Here is a 25000-nt window from a genome sequence, read left to right as displayed (position 1 = left end):
TTTTGAGCTTTTAGACGGTCATTTCCGGGTTTTCACCATTAGAAGGCTGGATATAATTCCTATAAAAAAAAAAAACGCTTATCCTGCCTTTGACGTGACATGCTTTGTATTATTTCCTCGATTCCATCACTTTCAGAGTAAGAGAGTGGGCGTTGTAGCTCCGCCCACCAGTGATTGCGTCACAGGAGGGGGGCGTGGCGGCAGCTAACCCAGCCGTACCGTCAGATCTAGTCCAGACTAGACGCAGAGCGGACGTGCTTCTCCTACAGAGAGAGGAAACCGACACCCACCGACTACACCGTGCCTGAAGCCGCGTCGCGCCTTTCTTCCTCCCCGAACCAACCAAACTCTGAATTCACATTAAATATGTCTAATATCGTTTGTTGTCAAACGCCTCAGGTAAGATTTTTCTTCTTCTTCGTCTGTTTCTATAAATATGTAGATTTAAAATGTGTCTTTGTCATGTAACGTGGTTTGGTGACACGGGGAGGGACCGTTAAATCCGACTTTGGGGTTTTAACGGCAGCTAAATTGATTGTCATCCTTTAGACATCAGTGTTTTTGTTTATATTAAATGCTGGCTTTTGTCTTAAATGATAAATTTCAATATCAGCCGGCCATGGCTTTTTTTTGTTCCTGGCTCCCTCATGCTCACTGAGCAGCAGGTTGTGTAGTCAAGAGGAGCTAACATGCTAACAGCTAGCCTCTCCATCTCTTTACACAGTGTTATCAGATTGCCTTTAGTTATACGCACATCACGCGTTAGCTCAGGTATTTCTATTATCCGTGTGAAAATCACGTTAATTGGATTTTTTTGATCTGGTTGCTGACCTACTTTCTGGTGGCGGGATGTGGGTATATGAATCCTGGCTCGTCGCCATATATCATGGCCCTTTGCACGGTTAGGAGGAGGTGGTGGAGGTGGGGAGGCAGATTAATGGCATTGCTTTGCAGCGAATAGGCAATCACTAGATACTGGGGTGGCCCAATTGTAAGACTTGTAAGTTACTGACCATGCCACGCCATCTCCTCCTCCCCCCCCCCCAACGTGGGTACACCCTGTCCTTTACGCACCCTCCGGCTTCTTTACGCACGCTCCGGCTCCTTTACGCACGCTCCGGCTCCTTTACGCACCCTCCAGCTCCTTTACGCACCCTCCGGCTTCTTTACGCACCCTCCAGCTCCTTTACGCACCCTCCAGCTCCTTTACGCACCCTCCAGCTCCTTATAGTGGGCCACATTGTGTGTCAGACATTATGGGCTGTGATGAGATCAGTCTTGGCATAATATTGAGGCCTCACTGATGCAGTCGACGTTGCGCATTATTGGCTTTTACTGAATTGATTATCTAGTTAAGGGAGACTAATAAGTCGATTCTTAACGTTTCAGATTTCCTGAAGTGACTTGTGGTGTCTCCTGGCTGCAAGTTGCCCTAATGCCAGGCTTTTTGTCTGGTGAATAGTTAATGTTAGGTAGTCATGCTAAGACATTGTCACCCCTCCATGTTTAATGTTCTGTAGATTCAGTTGAAATATTAGTGTTTCTAAATATTATACTGCTTTTTTTTTGTATTTTTTCAATATGCTCTAGAAATACAGTGTCACATCCTTCTTGTTCTATTCATAAAATTATTAGATTCCTTTGCTCATGAGGTGATACATTGAAGCAGTACATTTCCACACAGTGTGGTGAAACATCCAGCAATGCCTCTCTTTACCGCTAGAGGGCTGACTAACAAGCATTGATTGTTCAGCGTCAGACCTGCAATTGTGCCTGACTAATCAGATGGGGGGGAGGGAGAGGGAGAGAAAGAAAATACATTCAGAGTTATCCCTCTGTGACAAAGTTGTGAACAATCTCGCGTTTTCTCTTTTGTAGTTCTCTTCTTTTGTTCTCTGGCTTTTTGAGGCGTGTGCACATTTATCATCACACACAGCTCACCAAGTCAGCCTTGCTTTTTTTTTTTTGACTATATCTATAAATTCCTATGAGCGAAGTCACTAGGTCTAGTCAGTCTGACTTCTTCTGCTACTCCATTGACCTGAAGGAATATTACTCCACTAGAACAGTATGTAACCCATGTCCTCAGCTTGATATTTATAAGACGCTAAATATAGGGGATCCAATATAGACCTGCTTCATCAGCATCTGATTTACTATAGGACAGCCTTGGGGTGTGTACTGGCTTCACAGAGTGTGGGTCATTTTTACTCTACAAAATATACAACAAATGGCAGAGTCTAAAAGGTTTTATAAAGTAGAACTAAACTGTTTTTGACACTGACAAAATATTTAATAGTTCTTTCCTTTTTTATTGTTTCACTTGCATTGCTTCAACAGTTAAGCTAAGAATTATTTTTCTAGATTTTTATGCATTTATCCGGCTTGAAAAAACTCAAAAGTGATTGCTTTGAATTGTGAATCTGTTGGGACACCAGCAACATTTTTAGCAGTGGAAAATACTCAAAAATATAAATTCTGTTTCTGCATCTAAAGTCCTGCATAAACCTGTGTAGTATATGCAGTCAGTGTCAACTTGTGATTAAGGGGTCTGAATTGTCTTGGAGGTATTATCAGTTAAAATGTAGGTATTGAATCACTGCTGTGGTTAAGGCAGCAACTCTGAATTAAAGAATGATCTAGCGAGATGAGGGTGTGGCTTGTTGCCCTGCAGAAAGCTGGTTAAAGAGCAATGTGAAGAAAAAGGCAACAGGCAACCAACCATGTGGAGGAGTTGTGCTTTTGAGCCTTAACAAGGGGCCTTCTGCCAGATATTGCATAACCATTAAAAAACTGGGTCAGTGTTTCCTCCGTCCACACACAGACGGGGTGAATTATAGCTCTCCATGCCAACTTTGCTATAAAGGCTGCTCAGTTCAATACAAAAAGTCTGTATTCTAGCATCGTGCATCTACCAATAAATGCGTCTTGTACAACACCAGCATGTCGTAGCTTAACACATCCGCCTTTCACACGTCTAAACAGTAGTGTTGTTGTTTTTTTAACATGTTTAGCATCTTTTTAGTTAAAATACTCCCAAACAAAACTCAGCTTTCTCACTTTCAAATGGTGAAAGGCACAATTCCATTTTCATGGTTTATGTATTCCCTCTCCCCCTGCAGACCTTTACTTTTACTTGTTGATTTTTCTTTTCCATTGCATTGAGCTGTGTTTCAGTGTTGGGGTTCTTTTGCTATGTTTTGTTTTTTTATACTTTTGCACTTTGCAAACCGATGTTTTAAAGGTACTATATAAACACATTTACTATTATTATTATGTGTGGTCATTTGCTCAAAGCTGAGGCTATGTAATCCAGTCACAGTATAATTTTAATGTTTTATTTCTTTTGATACTCGAATCAAATAAATAAAAAGTATAACATTGGACAAAAAGAAGAAAAAAAAGACAAATTTAGAGAGAACAAATTATTTCAGTACAGAGGGACCTTTTTACAAGCGTGGGTTTGTAAGAATGTGTTTTTATACCTTTTCTTACAGAAGCTGTGTGCACAAACTAGGGGGCTTTTATTTGAAAATTCTTGTCTTTATGATTCACACGCGGCCACTGAAATGTGCCACTGATGGCAGCTGGAGTGACGAGTAAATTATATGTGTAGGAGCGGAGTAAATCACAGCTTTTTTTCACATGAGTGAGAATTGCATGGGAGATGATTAAACACTTTGTATTAACACATGTAGTGCAGATACAGTTTCAGACTCGGGTTCAGCTGCTGTGGTCAGCCTTGTCCCCCCCCCCTCTCTCCATATGGGATGGTGATAAAAATTGTTAAAATGGCAGAGTTATTTATTTACAGAGATAACATCAATTGTGTTAATTTTACTTGTGGACATGAGGTTTGTGTGTATTAACTTGCCTGATTTTGGGCTCCATAAAACCCTGGAGCCAGGTGACATCCACACATTTTTAACAGAACAAAATGTCTTGAGATGGGAGGGCTGGTATTGGAAGGGACACATGCACATGTGAGTAAGTTGTGGGGGGGGGGGGGGGGGGCTTATACACCACGGTTGTAAAAGTTGATGGCGTTCCTATGGTGGCCAATAGTGGGGCTATGAAGTCGCGATACAAAAAATAGAAACCGATGCATCTCAAAACTCAACTGGCTGTGTTAAAACTGTCACAAATTGTTCCCTCCTTCTTTTTCCTTATAAGTTGAGGCGTTCCTGTAGGGAGGAGCCAGTCAAAGGGGCTTGTCACATAAAATAGAATCAGAGGGGCCATGCTGCAGAGCTGAAGGCAAGACATGGATTAAGCAGTCGTGTGTGTGGCTTAGGTTGGACATAGACACAAAGGTGTGAAGATTTAAAGCACTAAAAGTATGTAGTTTGTTAAAGGAGGGCCAAAGACAAGGACTTTGTATGCCTCTTGGTTTTCAGGCATATAAGGATTAAAGGCTGACTTTTCATTCTGAATTCAATGTGGATATTGTGATTGGATTGTTGACCGATGTTTCCTGAATCAGGTAGTTTTACCTTATTTTAACAGTAATTACTTTTTATGCATAAGGGGAATTAAAAAAAAAACTTGTTTGAAGGATATTGGAAGAGTAGAGGGGCGGGATCTTAAATGCAGTCCTGAGCGTGTAGGCTGCCTTCATTTACCACGTGGAGTGACTCGTGTTACCATTTCATGGTTGTCAGGAACAGAAGGCATCGATTTCAATATTAGGTATTTCTTTTTCTCCACCATATGATAATAAAACTAATCCTTTCTCTTTTCTGATTTTCTTCCAGGTTATAATGTATGACAAACACAGAATAAGTACAACTCTATAGCCAACGGGATCCTGAGGACTTGATTACAGTCGCTTCAAGCCTGATAGTTTGTCCTTGCGGCTGCTCCCCCTCTCCCTTCTGCTCAAGCCGGGTTTGGTCAACTGGCATTTCTTCTAACAACTTCCCCATCCCTCTCCTCGGGCGAAGAAGACTTGGAAATCTTCTGTGATCTCGGTCTGCTTTGCCTGTTGCCTACCTTTAAGTTCCTGTTCTACTCGGCAGTGACACTTCCCTGGATTTACATTATACTCCCATTAGGTAAGGCCATGACTAATGCATGTGGAGGATTATCATACACAATGCTTATTGCAGCCACCTAATCCTATTCCGCTCTATTCAGATGTACAAGTGTTGCACATCTCAAAGCATTTTGTATGGCTCTCCTTTTTATTTTTTATTTTTGTTTTTCCCCTGCAGACAAACCTTCAAAATTCAACAAGATGATTCCAAACGGCTATTTGATCTTTGAGGATGAGAGTTTCCTGGATTCCACCGTGGCCAAAATGAACGCTCTGAGAAAGAGTGGCCAGTTCTGCGATGTTAGACTGCAGGTATGTTTTATTCAACACACACACACACACAATCTCACACGAGGGCTGTGGAACTTTCTTAGTCGAAGCATTGGAAAGAACATGAAAGAAACATGCTTGTTGAGCAGACAAAATGCACAAAGTATCAGAAGGTATGAGCATGAGTCTAGATATTAAACGGCACTATGGTATGTTTCTCTGGTACTCATGTTTGTCATTCCACACAGTTCAGTTTTGACTGTTTGCAGCAGTGCTTATTGTTTTCTCATTCCTTTCATATCTCAAGTACAAGAGTCTGTTCCCACCGTCTTTAGGAGAGACTTAGTCGACTTTAAAACCACTCAAGTCTGGAACAAAGTTAAAAATGATCAGATACTGGACAGTAGCCCAACGTTTTTCCAGCAGAGGGACAGTAAACACAATAAGGAATATTTATGTTAAAAGAAAAAACAGCAGTAAGGACCAGCATGAAACTACACTGTATTACAATGTGGGGTGTTAATTTATGGAACAGCTGCAGTGATGAAATGAAAACATGTAAAACATTAGGACAGTTTAAACACATTTTCAAGAATAACATATTTAACAAATATAAAATTGAACAGTCAGTGGGAAAAATTGAATCAATATGAGTTGTAAGGCCTGTACCGTCTATCAATTAATGTGTGTAATACATTATATCGGTTGCTTTTGTTACTAAAAAGATAAAAGGGATAGGACTGGATAAGTTATTTAACTTAGTAACCTTTTCGAACATGGACTGGTTAAGGAAAAATAATCGAGCCACTACAGAAAGTCTGCTTTGATTGCTGTTTGCTTTCTTTGTAATGTTTTTATTTTATTTTAAAACATGTTAAAAATAAATGAAATGACCTTTCGAGAAATGTATGCAGTTAATCAGCAACGTGTGTTTCGATAATGCCATGTTATGTTTTCCTTTTTTACAATCAGCACATCAGTTTTGTTTCTTCAATGTTCTGCAATGTCTCGTAGCAGTAAAGTTCCATGCACCAACTGTTTGCCCTTCTCTTGTCTCGTCTTTTCAGGTGTGTGGTCATGAGCTGATGGCTCACCGCGCTGTTCTCGCCTGCTGCAGTCCCTACCTGTTTGAGATCTTTAACAGTGACAACGAGCCTCACGGAGTCTCGCATGTTACTTTTGAGGACTTGGACCCGGAGGCTGTAGAGATCTTGCTCAACTATGCCTACACTGCCCAGTAAGTAGCACCTTTATGGCCTTATTGACTTTTTGCCTTTGACCTTTATCACTGCAGAATTCTCAAATGTCTTTTGTCTTCTTTGTGTGACACAGGCTTAAGGCAGATAAGGAACTGGTCAAGGAAGTTTACTCTGCCGCCAAAAGGTTCAAGATGGAGCGAGTGAAACAGGTGAAACACTTAACTTCCCCCATAGTGCAATTTTGTCACACATGGATTTCACAGGCTTCAAAGAACTACTCATTGACTTCCAACAAATCCATCTCACCTCTTTTAGATATGTGGCGACTACCTGCTGTCTAAAATGGATTCCCAGAATGCCATCTCTTTCCGAAACTTTGCCAGCTCTATGGGAGATGCGAGAGTTTTGGCCAAGGTGGATGTTTTTATCCAGGACCATCTACTGGAAGTGTCTGAACAGGAGGACTTCCTCAAACTTCCCCGCCTTAAGGTATGAATTTCAAATTTGCAAAAAAAATGTCATTTATAGATAAATGGGATAAATTCAGTGATCACAAAACTACCATGCAACACATGTTGAAAGATCTTGTGCATGTGCAAAACTGTAACATAGCAGAAGATGCAACTGAAAATACATGGGTGACATGCTGGAGATTGCCCCCCCTCCCCCCCTTACTCCTGCGTTAAAAAAAAAACCAGACAGGATTATGATTTGTATTATTACTTTTCATCTTGGACAAGAGATTAACATCACTTTAGAGTATGAAGATGTGCCTTTTTATAGATTTCCGTACTGTTAAGTCCTGCTAAAGGATGTATTTAGGGCTGGTGTAGGAGGTTTACTGTGAGCAGCTCTGTGTTCAACATGATTTAAAGGAGAGCTCTGCAGCCGAGGTTCTGCATGTGAGACAAATAAATGATAGGGCCGTGTTGGAATACAGACGTGTGTGATGGTTAGCCTTGATGGTGCTTTACTCTTAAGGGGAAGTGCTGAAATTATTCAAACCTGTTAAAAAATCGGACTCATCATCGTGATTATTTACAAAAATTGGCTGGTGGTTTCTTTAAAAGGTCAGCGAAACAGCTGAGTTGTTTTTTTTAAGCAGGCCGTGCATATTTATGGATATATTGTGTTTGGATTAATACTTTCACTGGATTTGAATTGTTTTGGTGGATTATTTATGATCATGAGAGTACAGTAAATCTTCAAATGGTAAGTTAAAAGGCGTTGTTTGTTGGTGGTCTGACCCGCCCCGCACACACTGTGCTGTCAGTGTGTGTTCCTTCTGTATTGGAAATGTGAATATGGACGATAGTCAAACCTGATTCGTCAGATTTTGTCTTTGTAAATCCTTAGGGACAGGCTCAGTAATAGGCCATATATTACTTATGAACCACAAACCTGACCTATATTGATTATTATGAGTATTGATGACTAACTGCTATTTGGCCCATTCGCTTATTACTGCTGTTTCATCAACAATCCACAGGGTTGTTTTTATTTATTTTATTTTATTTTTTGCTGCCAGACAAGAAATTAATTCAGTGAGGCACACTTGGCCTAAAATATTCATATTGGAATATTTAAGATGCATTTCAGTCTGTGTTTAATCCAAACCTGTTCACTGGGTCAATGGGTTGTTTTGGCAGTTACCCTGGAAATGAATACAAGCGAAGGTGGATGCTGTCACCATCCTGTAAAATTAAGCTATTATGGAGGTGATGAATCACATATCCTTATGTCAGGTAAATTAATAATAAGCAAGTGCTATCAAGTTTTCCAGTGAGCAATAGGACATGGTATTAACCTTCAGACTATCTATTTAAAAAAGAGCGTTAAGCGTCCTCGTGGCAAAAAATGGCAGCCGTTCATAAATGGCAATAAAAATTTTATACAGTGATGTTTTTTCCTACTTTGATTGACTTCATCTTTTTAACCAACTCCAGCTCTGTTGCTTGATATAAAGAAAGTATTAATTTTCAGGATTTTAACCCTTTAAATGCCAATTTCAGTACTTGGCGCCCCCTGTAAGTTTGTATGTAAAAAAAACACAAAAAATGATTATTTTTCATATACTTAATGCAAATTAGATTTCCTTAAACGGGGTTATGGGAGCCATGGATATATCAGATATGAGCAACAAATAAGATTTAAAATGCATTGTTGATTGTCTCAGTTAAGCAGTCTTCTGTATGTGACACTGAATCCTGTTTCCTCCCCTTTGTGTGTTTACAGTTAGAAGTAATGCTAGAAGACAACCTGACTCTGCCCAGCAACGGCAAGCTCTACTCAAAGGTGCTCAACTGGGTGCAGCGTAGCCTTTGGGAGAACGGAGACCAACTGGAACGTCTTATGGAGGAGGTCAGTACTGGGGCGTGCAGTCTAAACTCTCAGGCTGATATTCCTTCCCACCCTGCCCCATTCCCCTCCCTGTGACTCCTCCTGTGTTTGACATTAAGACGTCATTAAGGAGGCTGAAGTAGAAATGGCATACCAGTGTCATGCTGCTATGTCAGGATTGTTGTTTTTTCCCTCTGATTTGTTGAGGTTTTGCAGTAAGAAACTCTGTACCCCTGAACCATACTACAAATTAGAGGTGAGCCAAAAAAAGAGCTGCTGTTTGCTCTTGTTTTTTTTTTTGTTTCTCTTTTGAGTATGTGGTGGTTGGTTTTCGCACAACCCCATTTTTGAGTATTACAGTGCTCCTCTCCTCTGAAACACAAATCACAGGTTTCTCAAAGGTCCTTCAAAAGGTCTGACCCTTAATTCTACTGTTTTCAATGCCACTTTTACTATCTGAACAGGTGCGTGTTTGTCACTCCAGCACTAACAGGCACTCCTCCCCGTTGATTTATCTCTCCTGTAGGTTTATTAGCAGCAGCAGGAGACCAGACTGAGGAGCCGGGACTGAGCCACCAGGGTAATGAGTCAGAGAGAAAAGAGAGGGGAGGAGAGGAGCACTACTGCCTCTCAGCAGCTTCTCTTTGCAGCCAAGCAACACTGTGCTCCCATCTGTCCATGCCACATATACAGATGCATCCCATTTCTACATTTACCAACACCCACTTATCACCAATCTTCAGCAATAAATACACCACAGTCTCCTACTACAGGCTTACTTTACTGCACATAACATCACATTCTTACTGGCAAAATCAAACCCAACTCACTGGCACTGGACAGAAAACGACATTGCACATAAGCATATTGGTTTGCTCAATAAAAAAATATTTTTTTTAGCCCAACTAAAAATAAATAAGTCATCTTAAATGTAATATAGTTTCCAGCAAAATCTACATTATTTTTTCCCTTTTTATTTCCCCCGCTGATGGACAACTAAATAACTTGCGCATCCTCGTATCGTTTTTTTTTCCTCCACAAAAGAACATATTTGGTCTTCCTTTTATATCTGATTTGATCATTGGGTAAAGATGGAGAAAAGCTTGATGGTTTCTAACAACAGTATGCTGCACTAAAGTCATCTGGATATGACATCCCATTGTGGCTTACAACACAATGATCCAACTCCTTCAGCTTTGACGACCTGGTTCCAGGGCAGCAGGGCTGGAAAGAGAGCCACCACACAAGCAGCCCCTCCCTCCTCTTCCTAAACTCTTCACAGAAGATCTTTCCAGATGCAGCCTCACATTCTTCATTAGCTCCTTCTTTTTTGTTTTTTTTAGATGCAAATTGAGGAGACTCTCTCTTGTCTGATACCTTTCTAAAGCGTAAAAACTTAACCCACTCTATGCGGTGGCTGCAGCGTGTGTGTCTTTTTAAAGGAAGCTTTCCATCCAAGAGGCTGAAGATACAAACCTTTGTCCCCTCCCCCTCTTCCTCTTCCTCTTCATAGCACTGCCCCCTCCCCCACCACCCCCTTCTTCCTCCTGCTCCCCTTAACTTCTTTCCCGTCCTCATACTGGGGCTCTTGGTGTGTTGCAATGGAGACAGCCACATGGGTGTGTTGTTGCTGTTTGTCTTGCAGGTGCAAACGCTGTACTACTCACCTGACCATAAGCTGGTGGATGGAGGGCTGGTGATAGAGGGGCACAGTGAGGTGTTTGGTGGCGAGGAGGACCACCTTCAGTTTGTGCAGGTACTCAACAGCTCGGGGCCTTTGTGATGAAGTGTTCATCACATTTTTGCTTGGCAGTGTCTACTACCTCAGTTACAAAAGTGTGTGCCTGGCCATGCATTAAAAACAGTACACAGGCTGTTGCCTGGCAACAAGTAGACTCATTTAATACCACATTTCAGCTACAATGTAAAAGACTAATGGCAGTAGATTACCTACAAATTAGCCATGATGCCTGTCTGGCTATGCCGTCGAGCATATATTAAAACCATGTTTGGGTTTAAACTAATCTCAACTAGTTGTCTGTCTTGTGACTGAACTGCTTGTAATGTGGTCTGAGGCTGTAGTTTTGCAGTGGTGTGTTGTTTGGATTGAAATGGCTAGGTTAAGACAGCCTGATCAAAGTGTCGTTGAGCTGGTGTTGGCCCCCCTAGTGGGCCCCGTGGTGCAAGCTTGGCTTCTGTAGCTGCACTGTGCTCTTGCAGAAAAAACCCGTGCGAGAGAGTACCCAGAGACAGATGAGCTGCAGCTCCTCAGGAAGCCTGTCGCCCTCCAACCAAGCAGCTAATGCCCCCAAACAGACGGCAAGGAGAGAATGGAAGTACATCGCCTCTGAGAAGACCACAAGTAAGTGTGTGTGTGTGAACTGTGTGTGAATGGTCAAGGAGTGTTTCTTTAAGATATATCCTTAGAATGTATGAATTATTTTTAACTTCATCCAAAATCTAGAGCATAATCTCAAATCTTTCTTTCCCTGAAGCGGTGTTAACATTCACCCATTTCCCCTTAGACAACACCTACCTGTGTCTGGCTGTGCTGGATGGCGTGTTGTGTGTGATCTTCTTGCACGGCCGCAGCAGCCCTCAGACTTCTCCCTCTGCCACCCCCTGCCTGATGAAGAGCCTCAGCTTCGAGGCCCAGCCCGAGGAGCTCGAGGAGCAACCGCTGTCACCCATGCATTACGCTCGCTCTGGCCTGGGCACGGCGTCCCTGAACGGAAGACTGATCGCAGCAGGTGAGCACTACAGAGGGTTAGAAGTGTTTTACATATACCTGTCATGTGTGTGTTAATGGAGCTACCAAAGAGACTGGGGATGCACAGGAATAGATAAACTTACCTCAGGGTGCTCGGTCTTGATGTGTAGCTCAAGGGCCGTCAATTCCTGCAGCAGAATTGTCATCATGGTATGTGTACTGTTCTGCTTAGGCTAAAGAGGGATGCATGATTTATCTGAGCGTCAGTGCGTAAAAGAATCAGATAATTAATCATTGTTGGGGAAAAAAAGGTAGAAGTGAGTGCTGCACTGGGTCAAAAAATAAAAAAGTGGGCCCACAGAGCTTCATTCCAAGTGATGTTAATGTTCCTGCAGGAGGCTACAACAGAGAGGAGTGTCTGAGGACTGTGGAGTGTTACGACCCCAAAGAGGACCGCTGGACCTTCATCGCTCCCATGCGGACTCCGAGGGCTCGATTCCAGATGGCCGTGCTCATGGTACCGTTTAAGATCCGTCTTTATCGCAGATTTATTATTGACAGATATAGTATTTCCAGTGTTTGAACGACTGTCTCTGTGCAAACACTCACACACTTATCTATTATACTCCAAACATGACAGTTAATTGTGTATTTACTTGTTATCAGTAAGTGTGTGTGTAAATTCAAATATACCCATTGGTGTAGCATTATCTAATCCTTTTTCGGTTTCCTCCCCTCTCAGGGTCAGCTGTACGTGATCGGAGGCTCAAATGGACATTCTGATGAGCTGAGCTGTGGGGAGAGGTACGATCCACAGGCCGATGAGTGGGCTCAAGTGCCAGAGCTCAGGACCAACCGCTGCAACGCAGGTCAGTCCCTCATGCCAGGATTCAGTAACTCATTGTCGGGGACATCAGGAGTTATTCAATTCAACAGCCACTGTTAGAGGACAACAGGTTAATGAAAAATATAATTGTATGTGTATAATTAAGAGTTTTTGCTTTTTAATTTGAGAATTAATTTACATTTTTTATATTTATCACGTATTGAAACATTGTGTGTTCATGCTGTAAAGCGCAGCTAATTGGCGTGAATTGTCATGTGGGGTTACAGGTGAATAAATACTCAGACGAGCAGGACGAGGAGCAACAGTTTTCTGACCGTCACGGTTTTAGTTTTTGGTCGAATCCGAGAGGTTTTCTTTTAGTAAACGCGTGACATTTATAAGAGCTTATTTTGTAACCGGCGATTCTTTTTTTTGAGGAATAAATCGTCTTTAAATCTGCCTCCTTTCATTTTTGGATTACTTTAAAAATGTGTCTTTTGGGAAATAGCCGACGAGTCAGAAACTTCTAGTCCTGCAAGAAGTGGCAAGAGGATTTTTGTTTGAGTTGTCTCTACAGCCACTCTGTTACTGACTGGAGCTGGTTTACCTCTTTGGCTCATTCCTTCTCTGTCTTCTCTTGTTTGTAGGAGTCTGCTCATTAAACAACAAACTCTATGTGGTGGGAGGCTCGGACCCCTGCGGGCAGAAGGGCCTGAAGAACTGTGACGCTTTTGACCCTGTGACCAAAACGTGGTCCAACTGTGCCTCCCTTAACATCAGTACGTGTCGACACACTATTTTACCTTTCATATAAATAACCTGATCTAACAACAAACATGAAGCTGAATAATGTTTTTAAGTTCAAGCCAATGTCTGTCTTTTTTAAGTTGCGCTTTAATTGCTCCCTTTGGGGAAACTGGGCTGTTGGAACAGAGATAAGTAGGCTGACAGTTTTATCAGAGAACCTCTCAGTGGTCTCATTCAGGGAATTTTGATTTCAGGGAGGCACCAGGCTGCGGTTTGTGAGTTGGAAGGCTTCATGTACGTGATTGGAGGGGCGGAGTCGTGGAACTGCCTGAACACTGTGGAACGCTACAACCCGGAAAACAACACCTGGACCCTGATCGCCCCCATGAACGTGGCTCGCAGGGGGGCCGCCGTTGCTATACACGAAGGTGAGACAGTAATTCAGAAAGTTTCATATCTATGGGAGCTTCTTTAGTGTGTGTTTGTTTGTGTGGGACACCGACCAATCAACATGCTGACAAGATGCAAACTTAAGCCGGGCTCACACTGTACGACTGAATCGTTTACGACGCCCGACCAGACCTTGAGATTGACGTGCTCACACTGTACGAGTGAAATCGGGACGGAGACAATTTTTTTTGAAAAAAACAAAGGACGACGGTTGGTGAAAGAGAAGGAAGTGGAAGTTGTTGTAGGATATAGAAAAGTTGATACAATCGTAGATATATGGATACAAGTTTCAGAAAAGTGCTGCACTGATGATCTGTGCCGCTGGTCGCCATGACTACAGTCCTCCCTTGTCTCTCGTTGTTATATTGTAGTCACACACAACTTCTGCAGGACCCTTTCATGATGTAATCCTCAAGATTTTAAATTCTAAATATTAAACATGTCTGAAATAAATCGGGGCGTCCCCGACGATCGGCGGGCAGATCGGGGACGTTAAGATTGGATCTTTGTACCGCTCACACTACAAGATCATCTGAACAGATTCAATTCAATTCAAAAAACTTTATTTGTCCCCGGGGGGCAATTCAAAAGCACACAGAGCAGTAAATTAACAACAGTGCAAGTAAACGAAACATTTTAACCTAAATATAAAGTGTCAATAATAGATAATCGGGTCTGAGCAGCCTCGAGTCGGGAGCGACGCTGAGATTGTCGGGAAGAAGAAAGAATCGGAGCTGAATGATTATCCTGCAGTGTGAGCCCGACTGAAGAGTCAGGATTTAACTTCTGGATGTTTTCCTCTGTGTTGTCACATGATGCTTAACCCAGCGTCTCTCCCTCCTGCGCAGGCAAAATGTTTGTCGTCGGCGGTTTCGACGGCTCCCACGCGCTCCGCTGCGTGGAGATGTACGACCCCTCCCGCAACGAGTGGAGAATGCTGGGCAGCATGACGTCATCGCGCAGCAACGCCGGGGTGGCCATGCTGGGGGAGACCATCTACGCTGTGGGCGGCTTCGACGGGAACGAGTTCCTCAACACGATGGAGGTGTACAACCCCGATACAGACGAGTGGAACGACTGCACCCAGACCCTGACTCCCCTCTCCGACTGAGGAGGGGAGAGACAGGCAGACGGGTTGGGGGAGGGCGGGGGGCGGGGGGGGTTTCACAGTGCTTCACCTTTTTCCAAACTAACAGGCTTAGTGACGTAATCGTGTTTCGTGATGTTCTGTGTGTATGAGCGGATACGTGTGTGGGGGGGAGGGGGGAGGGAGGGGGAGGGGATGAGGGGTCTTCAGTGAAGACTGGCTTATATTTGGCGTGCGGGGATGAATTGGGTTGCCCAAAAGCGACATTGACGCCTTTGCAAATTGCATACAATGTTTCTGTGATGTTGTACATATTTTGTTTCTTCCTCATTTTTTGTCATATGCCAACATTTACTACACACTTAGTGCTTTTCTTTTTCCTCCTAGAGTTGAAGGTTTGTCACTTCGTCGAGGGGTTTTCAGATGAGCTAGCTATCAGTGGTCACTTGGAAGGTAGCGGTATGGAGTGGTTACAAACTGACATGAAGATTCAAAGTTATATTTAAAGAGTATTTCTGTGGTGGAAATGTTTTCCTCACATATTTAAAAGGTCAGCGGTTTGAAGCCTTACTGATGAGTGCGAGTTGATTAAAAACACCTGTCATGGCTTTTTGTGTCATTTTTAAAACAAGCTGGAATTGCTTTTTTTGAATCTTAAACAATGGCCTTTTTTATATTTTTTATACACTGCTGATTTACCGAAAGAAGAAAACAAAAGTAGTAGCAGACGGCTTCAGTCAGTGAATCTAACCAGTGCCAGTTTTTAGTTACGTTTTTGTGCACACACACCACACACACACACACACACACACACACACACACGCACAACCATGCTTCTGCTAACCAAACTTTTTTGTTATTGTGATTCAACTAATTGATGTATGTAGAGATGCAGTTTACTGAAGATCCTTTTTTTCTTTTTAGTGTTTTAAAGTGTCGGGCATTGGCAGATTCTTCTGGAAGGAATGTTAAGAGTGAGAAAAATATCACATTTGTAACATTTCTTAATTAATAAATCATTTAAATCTACTTTTTTTTGTCTTTTGCCTTCTGTCTGAAAGTCATTAAGTTTATGTCGGGCAATAACTTGGCTGTACTGTTTATCACTGCTAGTTTTTAGAGATTTGTAAAAAAAAAAAAAAAAAGGATTGAAGAAGTAAAAACCTGAGATATTTCTGGTTGGTTGTATTTTATACTTGAGCACTTTAAAGTCAGAGATCAGCAGCTGAACCAGTTTGCTGCAAGCCTGAAATAAAATTCTCAAACAGCTGACATTCTGACCCTAAATTTAGTCTTTACAGCCTCCTTGTGTTACTCTTAATGTTTAGTAATTACTGCATCCTGGTCACTGCAGTAGCTCTGATTGCCACCATCTTCCTCAGGGACTACTGCACTAAGCCAGGTTTTTTTTTTTCTGCTCCTCTTAAGTGTCTTTTAGGAGAGATTATACTAAACTGGCTCACAGACCTCAGCAGGAAGGGATGTCGCCGGTCTCTCTGAGAGTGTTTAAAAATAGGACCAGCTGCATCTGCACCAGCCCCGACACCGCAGACAGACAGACTGCCAGTCGGTCAGTTTTTTTCCTCAAATCCCCGACCTGCTCTCATTCACAAGTTAGCCTCTGGTAATCTCTGCTGACACACCTGACAGTCACAACTAAAACAGGCGGGCGGCATGTGGGCCACGTGCCACAGGAAGCAAGGATTTAGTACTTAGACACTGATGAGTCTGTCTGCTGAGCTTTTATTCCTGCAGTGTGTGAAAGCAAATGTCCAGTAAGCCGCCTCTCACACAGGAAACAGGAAACATGATCTGCCGGCTTCCTCTTTTTAATTTAGAGTGTACAAATGCCAGAAGGCAGGAACTAAACCAAAGACATGGTGAATTCATTAAACCAAAGACATACTCAAACATGTAACTGGTGGTTAGGGCTGGGCGATATGGACCAAAACTCATATCTCGATATATATCGATATGCCTTTTTTCAACAGTGAAAACACATGGAAAATAAACTGTTTGTGAATTTAAAAAGTAATATAAAATAAAAATGTTCCTTAAATACAATAAAAGAGAGAGAGAGGAGGAGCAGGGTGAAGAGGGACAGACAGTCAGTCATCATCAGTGAGATGAGAAAAAGGAGACCTGGCACCTCAAGAACGTTATTTTAATGCAACATAAACTATATCCATATTAACGATGTTGTCTTACCCGTTATCTTGTTTGAAAATATATCGATATATCTTAAAAACTCAATATATTGGGTCATGTAGAAAATGTAATAACACAAAGTTGTGTTGTTTATTTAGAGATGCAGTGCTCTAAAAGCTCCACCACATGCTATTATAAAATGCTTAGGTTGTTTTTTTCTGTCAGCAAACAATAAACAAAAATGTTAAATTAGAGCTGCATGTTAAGTGTCCACCTCTGCACTGATTCAATGAACTTCAAAAGGTGGGGGACATTGCTGACCCTCATTATTCTCCCCGCGTTACATCTTGTGTTTTAACTCTTATGTGTCACAGAGGCAGTAGTTTGTAATCTCTGACTGTCTGCTGGCGTCACTTTAGCTCTAATCCCCTTAGCTACCATATACGGAAACACACACACACACACACACACTCAAGGAAATCAATCACAGCTCACTCAGCGTACATCACAGCTGAGCCTCTCCTGAAAGCCAAATGATGTACCACAACGAAAGCAGGAAATGAGTCAATGCTTCAAAATATATATTTATTTTTTTGTTACAAACATTTTAACTCCTTCACATAAAATATATTTTACTCTGAAAATTATTTACATTTTCACTTTAAATAAAACACCGAAACAAGCAGAAGCTGAAAACTTTTGCTGGTTTTGCAAAGTAGACGATGTAAATGTTGTTACGATTACCGCTGTAACATGCACGTCTCAAGCTCACCTTTATTTAAAACAAGTAAGAGCCAATCAGTTGCAGCTTCTCACAGAGACACGTGGACAGTCCAGCTGGTTGTAATACTGGCTATGAAGTTAGCTTAGCTTAGACTGGAAACTAAAAGTCTTTAAAAAAAAAAAAAAAAGAGGAAACAAGAGTTTTCAAGTGTCTGCGATTCTTTTGAATGCCACTACCCTTTAGCAATCTGTAAACACAACATCATCATAACCCTTTGTGGAAAACACAGACATTTCAATGCAGCAGGCAAAAAGCAGAAGACATCTACAAAGTTATTTTATGATCTCGATGATGCCTAGAAATGATTCATTTTTTATCCTCAGGCCAGACCATTTTTTAAATCAAACATTTACACAGACTGTGATCGTCTGGTGCATTTTAATATTCTGTAGAAATCCATCCATGCAAACTCCACACAGAAAGGCTCTGTCCCATGGGGATTAGAACCAGGAACCTTCAGTCGCAAACTGGGAAAATGTCATCACAGTTATATAAAGAATTACTGAGAGGGTGAGTGGGATCATAAAAATACAAATGTATTTATGACACAACAATAAAATCAAAACTTCTATGAAAAATAAAACGTTTATTACTCCTCAGATTTGAATAGGGTATGCTATAAAACAAAGTCACTGGTTGTCTAACAGCCTCACAGAGACAACAAGTTAATCACAGCCAAGAAACAGTCAGCACATATTTACCAAAGCTAGAAAAATATGGCAGCAGTTCATGTCAATAATTGAGCTGCTAGGCGGTCTTCTGTTTCCTTTAAACAGAGTTTAGTGGTTTCAACCTGCCTCCAGTGTTTATGCTTAACTAAACTAAGAAAGCGAAGCTAACCGTCCCTTAGCTCTAGCTTTATATTTAACAGACTGTCATCAAAGATCATCTATTTCAAAATCTGTATTTACCAAAAAGGTCAACCTACTAACTTAAGCCTAAAGGTTTTGCTAAAGTATAAGAACCATCAATTTAAAGAAACAAGTGTTCATTAGTCCGGGTTGAAAAGTAGTGAACACAAAATATAGAAACTCAAACAGTTTAAAAGCTGATTGTCAGAAATCGTTGCGTACTGCACATTCAGGAGGTTCCAATAAATGACTCGTTTTTATCCCATCTTACAGTTTTGCATGAACAAAATGTTTCATGAACAAATTGTACAAAATAAATTAAAAGACAGCATTATGAACACTTGAAATATAAAAATACTGTATTATATGTACAGATATGTTTCTAGACTAACTGAACTGAATGACATGAAGCCCTGTGAAGTTTCTATTGGAGAACCCGATACAGTTGAATTCTACAGCCGGATACAGAAGATAGCGCTCTAGCTAACAAAAGCATTCAACCCTATAGGAGGGGTTGCATCACCTCGTCGGCAAAAACATTTCTATGGCTGGAAAATGAAAAACAAAATGAAACAAGTTTCAGCAGTAGTGAAGCAGTATTGTCTGAGGTCCCTTTAATTTACAGTTCAAGTTTAGGATATCAGTCTATATGGCACCTGTGTGGGTTTTATGTGCAGACTCCCTGATTCTGGTCCAATCAGGACCGAGAGGTGAAGGTCCAAACACACTGATCCAGGGCCCCTTTCAGCTCCATTAACAGGTTTCCTCCAGTTCTCAGCTTCTCCCTGAGAAGACATGTGAAGAGGCATTAGATACAGGGACATCAGCTGACTGGTTCTAGATGATATAATAGATCAAATGTAATGTCTGTAAATTCTTCTGTGTCTCTCTTTGTGTCTGTCTGTAACTCTTGCTGCTGCTGCTGCCTGTCTTGACCAGGTCTCCCTTGAAAAAGAGGTTCTTAATCTCAATGGGAGCAATCTATGGAAGCCCATTTCCACCAGTTAAAAAAATAAAATGAAAACTTGGCTTTGTTGAGATTTTTTTTTTTGACCATAAAAAGTTGAAATTATGAGATAATAATGTCATAATAATGAGATAAAGATCAACAAATAATGAGATAATAAAGTTGAAATTATGACATTCAAGGATGCATCGCGGTCACATTGAAGACTACATCCAAGGAATTTACATACAGGCGCCTGGAGCAGAAGTCACGGAATAAACCACTTGAGCATGGGTCACGATGAACAGAGAAAATGTTGATCTTTATCTCATTATTATGACATTTTTATCTCATAATTTCAACTTTTTATGGTCAAAAGAAAATCTCAACAAAGCCAAAATTTAATTTTTTTTTTTTAACTGGCGGAAATGGGCTTCCATAGAAATCTGGTTAAATAAAGGTTAAATTAAATTGGATGGGGCTCTGGTTGAAAACTGTGATGCTTTGAATCAACAGTCAAACTCTGTGGAGAATAGTGAAACTGCTGATCACTTTCTATGTGCTGACCATGTTCAGCACGGAGTGTCCATGACAGACAAAGAGCCTCTTTGTACGCTGCAGCATCCAGAAGCTCTGGCTCTCAGTGGAAGCTATTCACACTCCCTGTTCTCCAGTTGAATCACATGTTTCTGGTAACGACCACATCACATAAATGCATGTTCAACACACATCTACGCAGTTATAAGTGCACCAACTTCACACACTTAACAGTCTTTGAGCACAAACACAAATCGCTCACTACTGTCTTGGTAACGGCTGCTTAGCAGCAGAGACACTGAGGGAGCTTGTTCCTTGTTTGTTTCCTCCTCTGCTTTGTTTCCATTGGTGCGTTACATAACCTCCGGCAGAAAGACGGAGGAGAGAAAGCGCAGAATGTGCTGGATGTGGACGCCCTCTTTTTTTTCTTTTCACTCTACATCCACACCAACAGTGCAGCTTGCATGTGTTTTCATAACCCGGGGAAACGGCAGGTTCGAGTTTCGTCTGTTCACTCTTCCTGGGTTTATTTTACTCCCAAAAAAGTGCTGCTGGTCTGTCACTCATGACCCACCTCAGATTCCAGCGTGTTCTATGCACAATGGGACCGTGTGACATGTGTTTGCATTGACAACTATGGAGTCATAAGTGAGACACACAGGTCATGTGGAAGAGCATCAGAACCTCTGAACGCACACACACAAAGCGAGTGACGCACAGAGCCACTGACCCACATACACAACGTATACACAAAGAGGCAGAGCTGTGTGTTATAGAACAGCCTACATGTGTGTGTCAGGTAATTAATGGATGTCCACAGGAGAGAGACAACGATTTGTACTGAATTGAACAGAGAACCACATGATGCTCTGAGATGACATAACTGATAACTGATCTCCAACAAGCTAATCCTCAATCACATGATCACAATCTACTCTTCAATTTGATTTACTCCTCTATCTCCCCCGTGACGCCGCCATGGACTCGTGGGTCATCTCCACTGCAACTAATCACAGGTGTCTGCATCTACTGTTTGACATCAGAGGAAAAAAGAAACACAAACGTGGGAGAAATGTGCAGGAAGGTGTTGTTGGCTTTCTTAAAAATATTGGGGTTCAATTCTTGAACATGCTTTAATACATTTTTTAAAATATATTTTCACCCATTATGCCACGTCTCCTTTTGTTGAAATCTTCATTCACACTTTGATTCCACAGTTAAAATCACTTGTTTCATTAGATTAAAGCTGAATAGTGATCTTCAGAGTGTCTCACTGAAAGGACTGTGAAGTAAAGACAGTTAATGAGGCACAGGGTTGGCTTGTAAGATGTTTAATGTAGAAAGACTTTAAAGGCTTTATATGTGATTTTTTGATCCAGCAGATGTCGCCCTTGAGCACCAGCATGAAACCAAAACAACTCGCGCTGCATTGTTGTGTTAGCATGCTAATGCTAGCGATCTTTATTATGCTCGTATCTTCACACTGCATGTAAATTGACCTGAAATGAGCGTGATCTAGAAACACAGTTAAGCAGTGAGTACAGTATGTTATTCTTCTTTTCTCTAGTCCCTCAATTAAACAACTTTTATACACGAGGGGAGGAGTCAGCCGGCCGTCCGGGCGATGTAAACAAAGTGAAGATAGGACTCTGAAAACTCTGAAAACATCACAGACAGTGGGACTCGGGTGTTACACCCATTGTAGACAGTCATGACTCACAGAGTTATTTTCAGAGGATATACTTGATTTATATTATATTTAAGTGTGAAGAATCACATATAAAGACTTTAAATGTCTTTTGGTGCGGCCTAATTAGCAAATGATAAAAAAAATACATTTCATTATTATAATAGAATAAATGATTGGAGAGGACCTTCTAGATTGGTCTCCATTGAGTTTAAACATATACCTATAATCCATTTTCCATTCAACTGACTTTTCAATATATTTAAAGATAAAATGAAAAGACTGATATGAGAAACAGCAGAGTGTGAAGAAGGATCTGTTTCTCATTAATGTGCAACAGAAAAAATGATTTTCAGGCTTTCGGGATTTTGTTATTCAACTAATCTTTCTCCCTAAAGGACGGTGAGTTCCACGAAACAGTGACACAGTGTTTTCTTGGTCCTTCAGTTTGTTACATAAAGATAATGTGCAAACCGTGTGATCATTGCTGACAGGGGCTAAAAATAAATCTGGTGTTTAATATTGAAGGCTGCAGGCATTAATCGTGTAAGGAGACATGCAAGCTAAATAATGACGCTAACACCGAGACATGAATTCACACGATTTCAATAGAAGAACGAGGTGATATGCTTTTTTAACCTGCAGCTGAGCTACCATCCATAAACTCTAATGACACATCCACAGGTGAAAAGAACGAAGGTGTTGCTCCAAACAAACACCAGGAAAAAACCACAGACACTTGTGAAAACAGCACGAGTACGGTAGGTCATAAGAGATGCACGTCTGATTATAATTAAATATTGGACCTGAATGTTTTCTAGAAGAAGGCCAACGGAGCAGAGAAACAGAAATTAAATCATTTAACATTTTTTCACTTCCTGAATCATCACCTTAAAAAAAAAAACGTAAAATTAAAATAGAATTCAGAAATGAGCTCAATGTGGATGCATGTTGAAAGTTGTGTACTGTAAACAAGGCATTCATAAGTGTTCATGTACTGAACCCTACCCTGTGAAAATACATTATTGGGTCCCTTCTGTATGCTTAACCATTCAGAATTCAAGAGTAAGTAAACGGCAAGAAAAAACAAACTTTAAAGGCTTTATATGTGATTTTTTGATCCAGCAGATGTCGCCCTTGAGCACCAGCATGAAACAAAAACAACTCACGCTGCATTGTTGTGTTAGCATGCTAATGCTAGCGATCTTTATTATGCTCGTATCGTCACACTGCATGTAAATTTACCTGAAATGAGCGTGATCTAGAAACACAGTTAATCAGTGAGTACAGTATGTTATTCTTCTTTTCTCTAGTCCCTCAATTAAACAACTTTTATACACGAGGGGAGGAGTCAGCCGGCCGTCCGGACGATGTAAACAAACTGAAGATAGGACTCTGAAAACTCTGAAAACATCACAGACAGTGGGACTCGGGTGTTACACCCATTGTAGACAGTCATGACTCACAGAGTTATTTTCAGAGGATATACTTGATCATACACTAATATGTGTCTCTAGTCTACAAACCCCCCAGTTATAAGAAAAGTCCATCCCCTCGGTCTTCTGCCTGCTCCACTTTTCAGAAAATGTGTGCTCAAACAGGCCATTTGGTGATTTTCCCTTTATGACATCACAAAGGGCAGTAAAGTATCTTAATACTGACAGTCAATACATTTTTTTTTTTAAGCCAACATGTCTGTGTTATTAGAAATGATTAACAAACACAGAATGCGCTTTATGGACATGACATTATCAATTTGCTGAACTTCTGTTGAGGCTGCTTCAACCAAACGCTCGCCCATCAGTGAGCGCACTCCTTAAGGCTTTATATAACTAATGACATCATACCAGGGCGCTGAACACAGGAATCAAATATTTAACACCCGGATAATGCTCTCACTAAGTAAAGGCCCGCACAGTGAATGTACCAAATAAAACATTTACAGTCACAACACAGCCAGATGAACGCCATCTCTCAGTGGCGACCTGATGTAACAAAAACTGGAGTGACGTGAGCTCTGAGTGCCCACAAAGCTCTCCCACAAAGTGACACAGCAGATGTTGTGTTTAATACTATATAAACCCCTTTGGTTCCATTATTCAACAGGAAGAAAAGAAGAGCAGTACAAATAATTCTGTTTATCTGATATCTGATGTTCATACTTAGTCGCTATGACGATGTTTTAATTCAGAGTAATCTTATAAAAAATAAGGTGCTGAAAGAGATTTTAAATTAGATCTACTGGTGAAAGTAAATATCTCCTATGGGGTTATGAAAAAGGGGTTAGGGGTAGGCCAGGATATCGATATGTCAAAAATCATATCGTATTGTATCTTATCAAGAGTTAACAGCTGGATTAGAGGAATTCATGAAAACTGGAAAATAAATGATCTGATGATTTTTTCAAACTGTTGCTTGTTTTCAATGACAGCTGTTGGATTATTCAACCTGTGGTCATTATTGTAGCAGCAGTTTAGATTTAGAACCATGTTTACGGACCTCTTGTCGTGGGGTTAGTGATACTGAAACTACTATTTTTAAATAATCCATCAACGTTAAAGAAGCTCCAATAGTTCAGAAATAGACATTTCCTAAATTTGATGAAAAATTAAGCCGTCTCAAGAGTAGTTCTTTTTGATAAAAAAGTAACGGGAACAAACAATAAAATAAAATGGTGATACTTTATTTTCTGTTAGTTTAACCAATCATATATTTATGGTTTCATCACTACATACAAATCACAAGAGTTTTATGGCATTTCAGTTATATTGTCTGATGTTTACTTTAACAACACGGGAGTAAAATAACAAACTGTGTCAGTTTTATCTTAAATTAAAGTAGTGTGCAGCTTATGTTAAACCGTTTCATATTCTGAGTGACAGGCATAAGAAAGGAGGCAAGAATAAGCCGGATAAATGTGACTGTGCTGCTTGAGCCAAAGAGCCAAAGGTCAGAGGTCACACTGAAGTCCTTAAATAAGTCCTTCAATAAGCCTTTTTTTTTTTCAAGCTGCAAACAAATCCCAGCACCTCCCAAAAATAATCTGGTTAAAATAAGCTATTTTTACGACGGTTTACAGCGACCATAGCGTCTCAAAATGACACATATTTACTTCAGCTTTGACCCCGGCTAAGCTGGTAAGTCAGCACTTTCTTCATACTATGAGAGTTTATGGGAGTCCTTTAATGAGCGGTACATATACTCTGTTTAACATCCATCGTTTAAATAAAGTCCGCTAGTAACGTGAAAAGAAGTTGGTCAAAGTAGAAGTTGACAGTGAGACAGCAGGACACTGTCAGAGATGTTATGAAAAAAGCCTGATAAGAGGAGAAACTGACAGCAGCTGCAGTGAATAAAATACATTAACTTCCACTTTTTTGGTA

General features: G+C 40.9%; 2 protein-coding genes across 3 annotated transcripts in view; one reads left to right on the top strand and one right to left on the bottom strand.

Annotated features, from left to right (window-relative positions):
- The first annotated feature begins 216 nt into the window (after window positions 1–216).
- Window positions 217–15693, top strand: ivns1abpa (influenza virus NS1A binding protein a). Its single transcript, XM_061034596.1, has 15 exons — window positions 217–399; window positions 4755–5054; window positions 5214–5347; window positions 6373–6542; window positions 6638–6713; window positions 6820–6993; window positions 8740–8865; window positions 10490–10600; window positions 11065–11206; window positions 11370–11594; window positions 11950–12071; window positions 12297–12423; window positions 13028–13159; window positions 13382–13555; window positions 14426–15693. The coding sequence occupies exons 3-15, from the start codon at window positions 5237–5239 to the stop codon at window positions 14686–14688; spliced, it is 1953 nt and encodes a 650-aa protein (XP_060890579.1). The 5' UTR covers window positions 217–399; window positions 4755–5054; window positions 5214–5236; the 3' UTR covers window positions 14689–15693.
- Window positions 15694–17376: 1683 nt separating this feature from the next.
- Window positions 17377–25000, bottom strand: part of swt1 (SWT1 RNA endoribonuclease homolog) — a 28342-nt gene continuing 20718 nt past the window's right edge. For both annotated transcript variants that reach the window (XM_061034594.1, XM_061034595.1), the window contains exon 17: window positions 17377–19232. In XM_061034594.1, the coding sequence (XP_060890577.1) occupies window positions 19145–19232 (88 nt within the window). In that variant the 3' untranslated portion in view covers window positions 17377–19144. The remainder of the gene's footprint in view (window positions 19233–25000) is intronic.

Source organism: Labrus mixtus, chromosome 3 (assembly GCF_963584025.1).
Source record: "Labrus mixtus chromosome 3, fLabMix1.1, whole genome shotgun sequence".
NCBI classification, from domain to species: domain Eukaryota; kingdom Metazoa; phylum Chordata; class Actinopteri; order Labriformes; family Labridae; genus Labrus; species Labrus mixtus.
The sequence above is the reverse complement of the archived record's forward strand: the minus strand, read 5'-3'. Positions and strand labels throughout refer to the sequence as shown.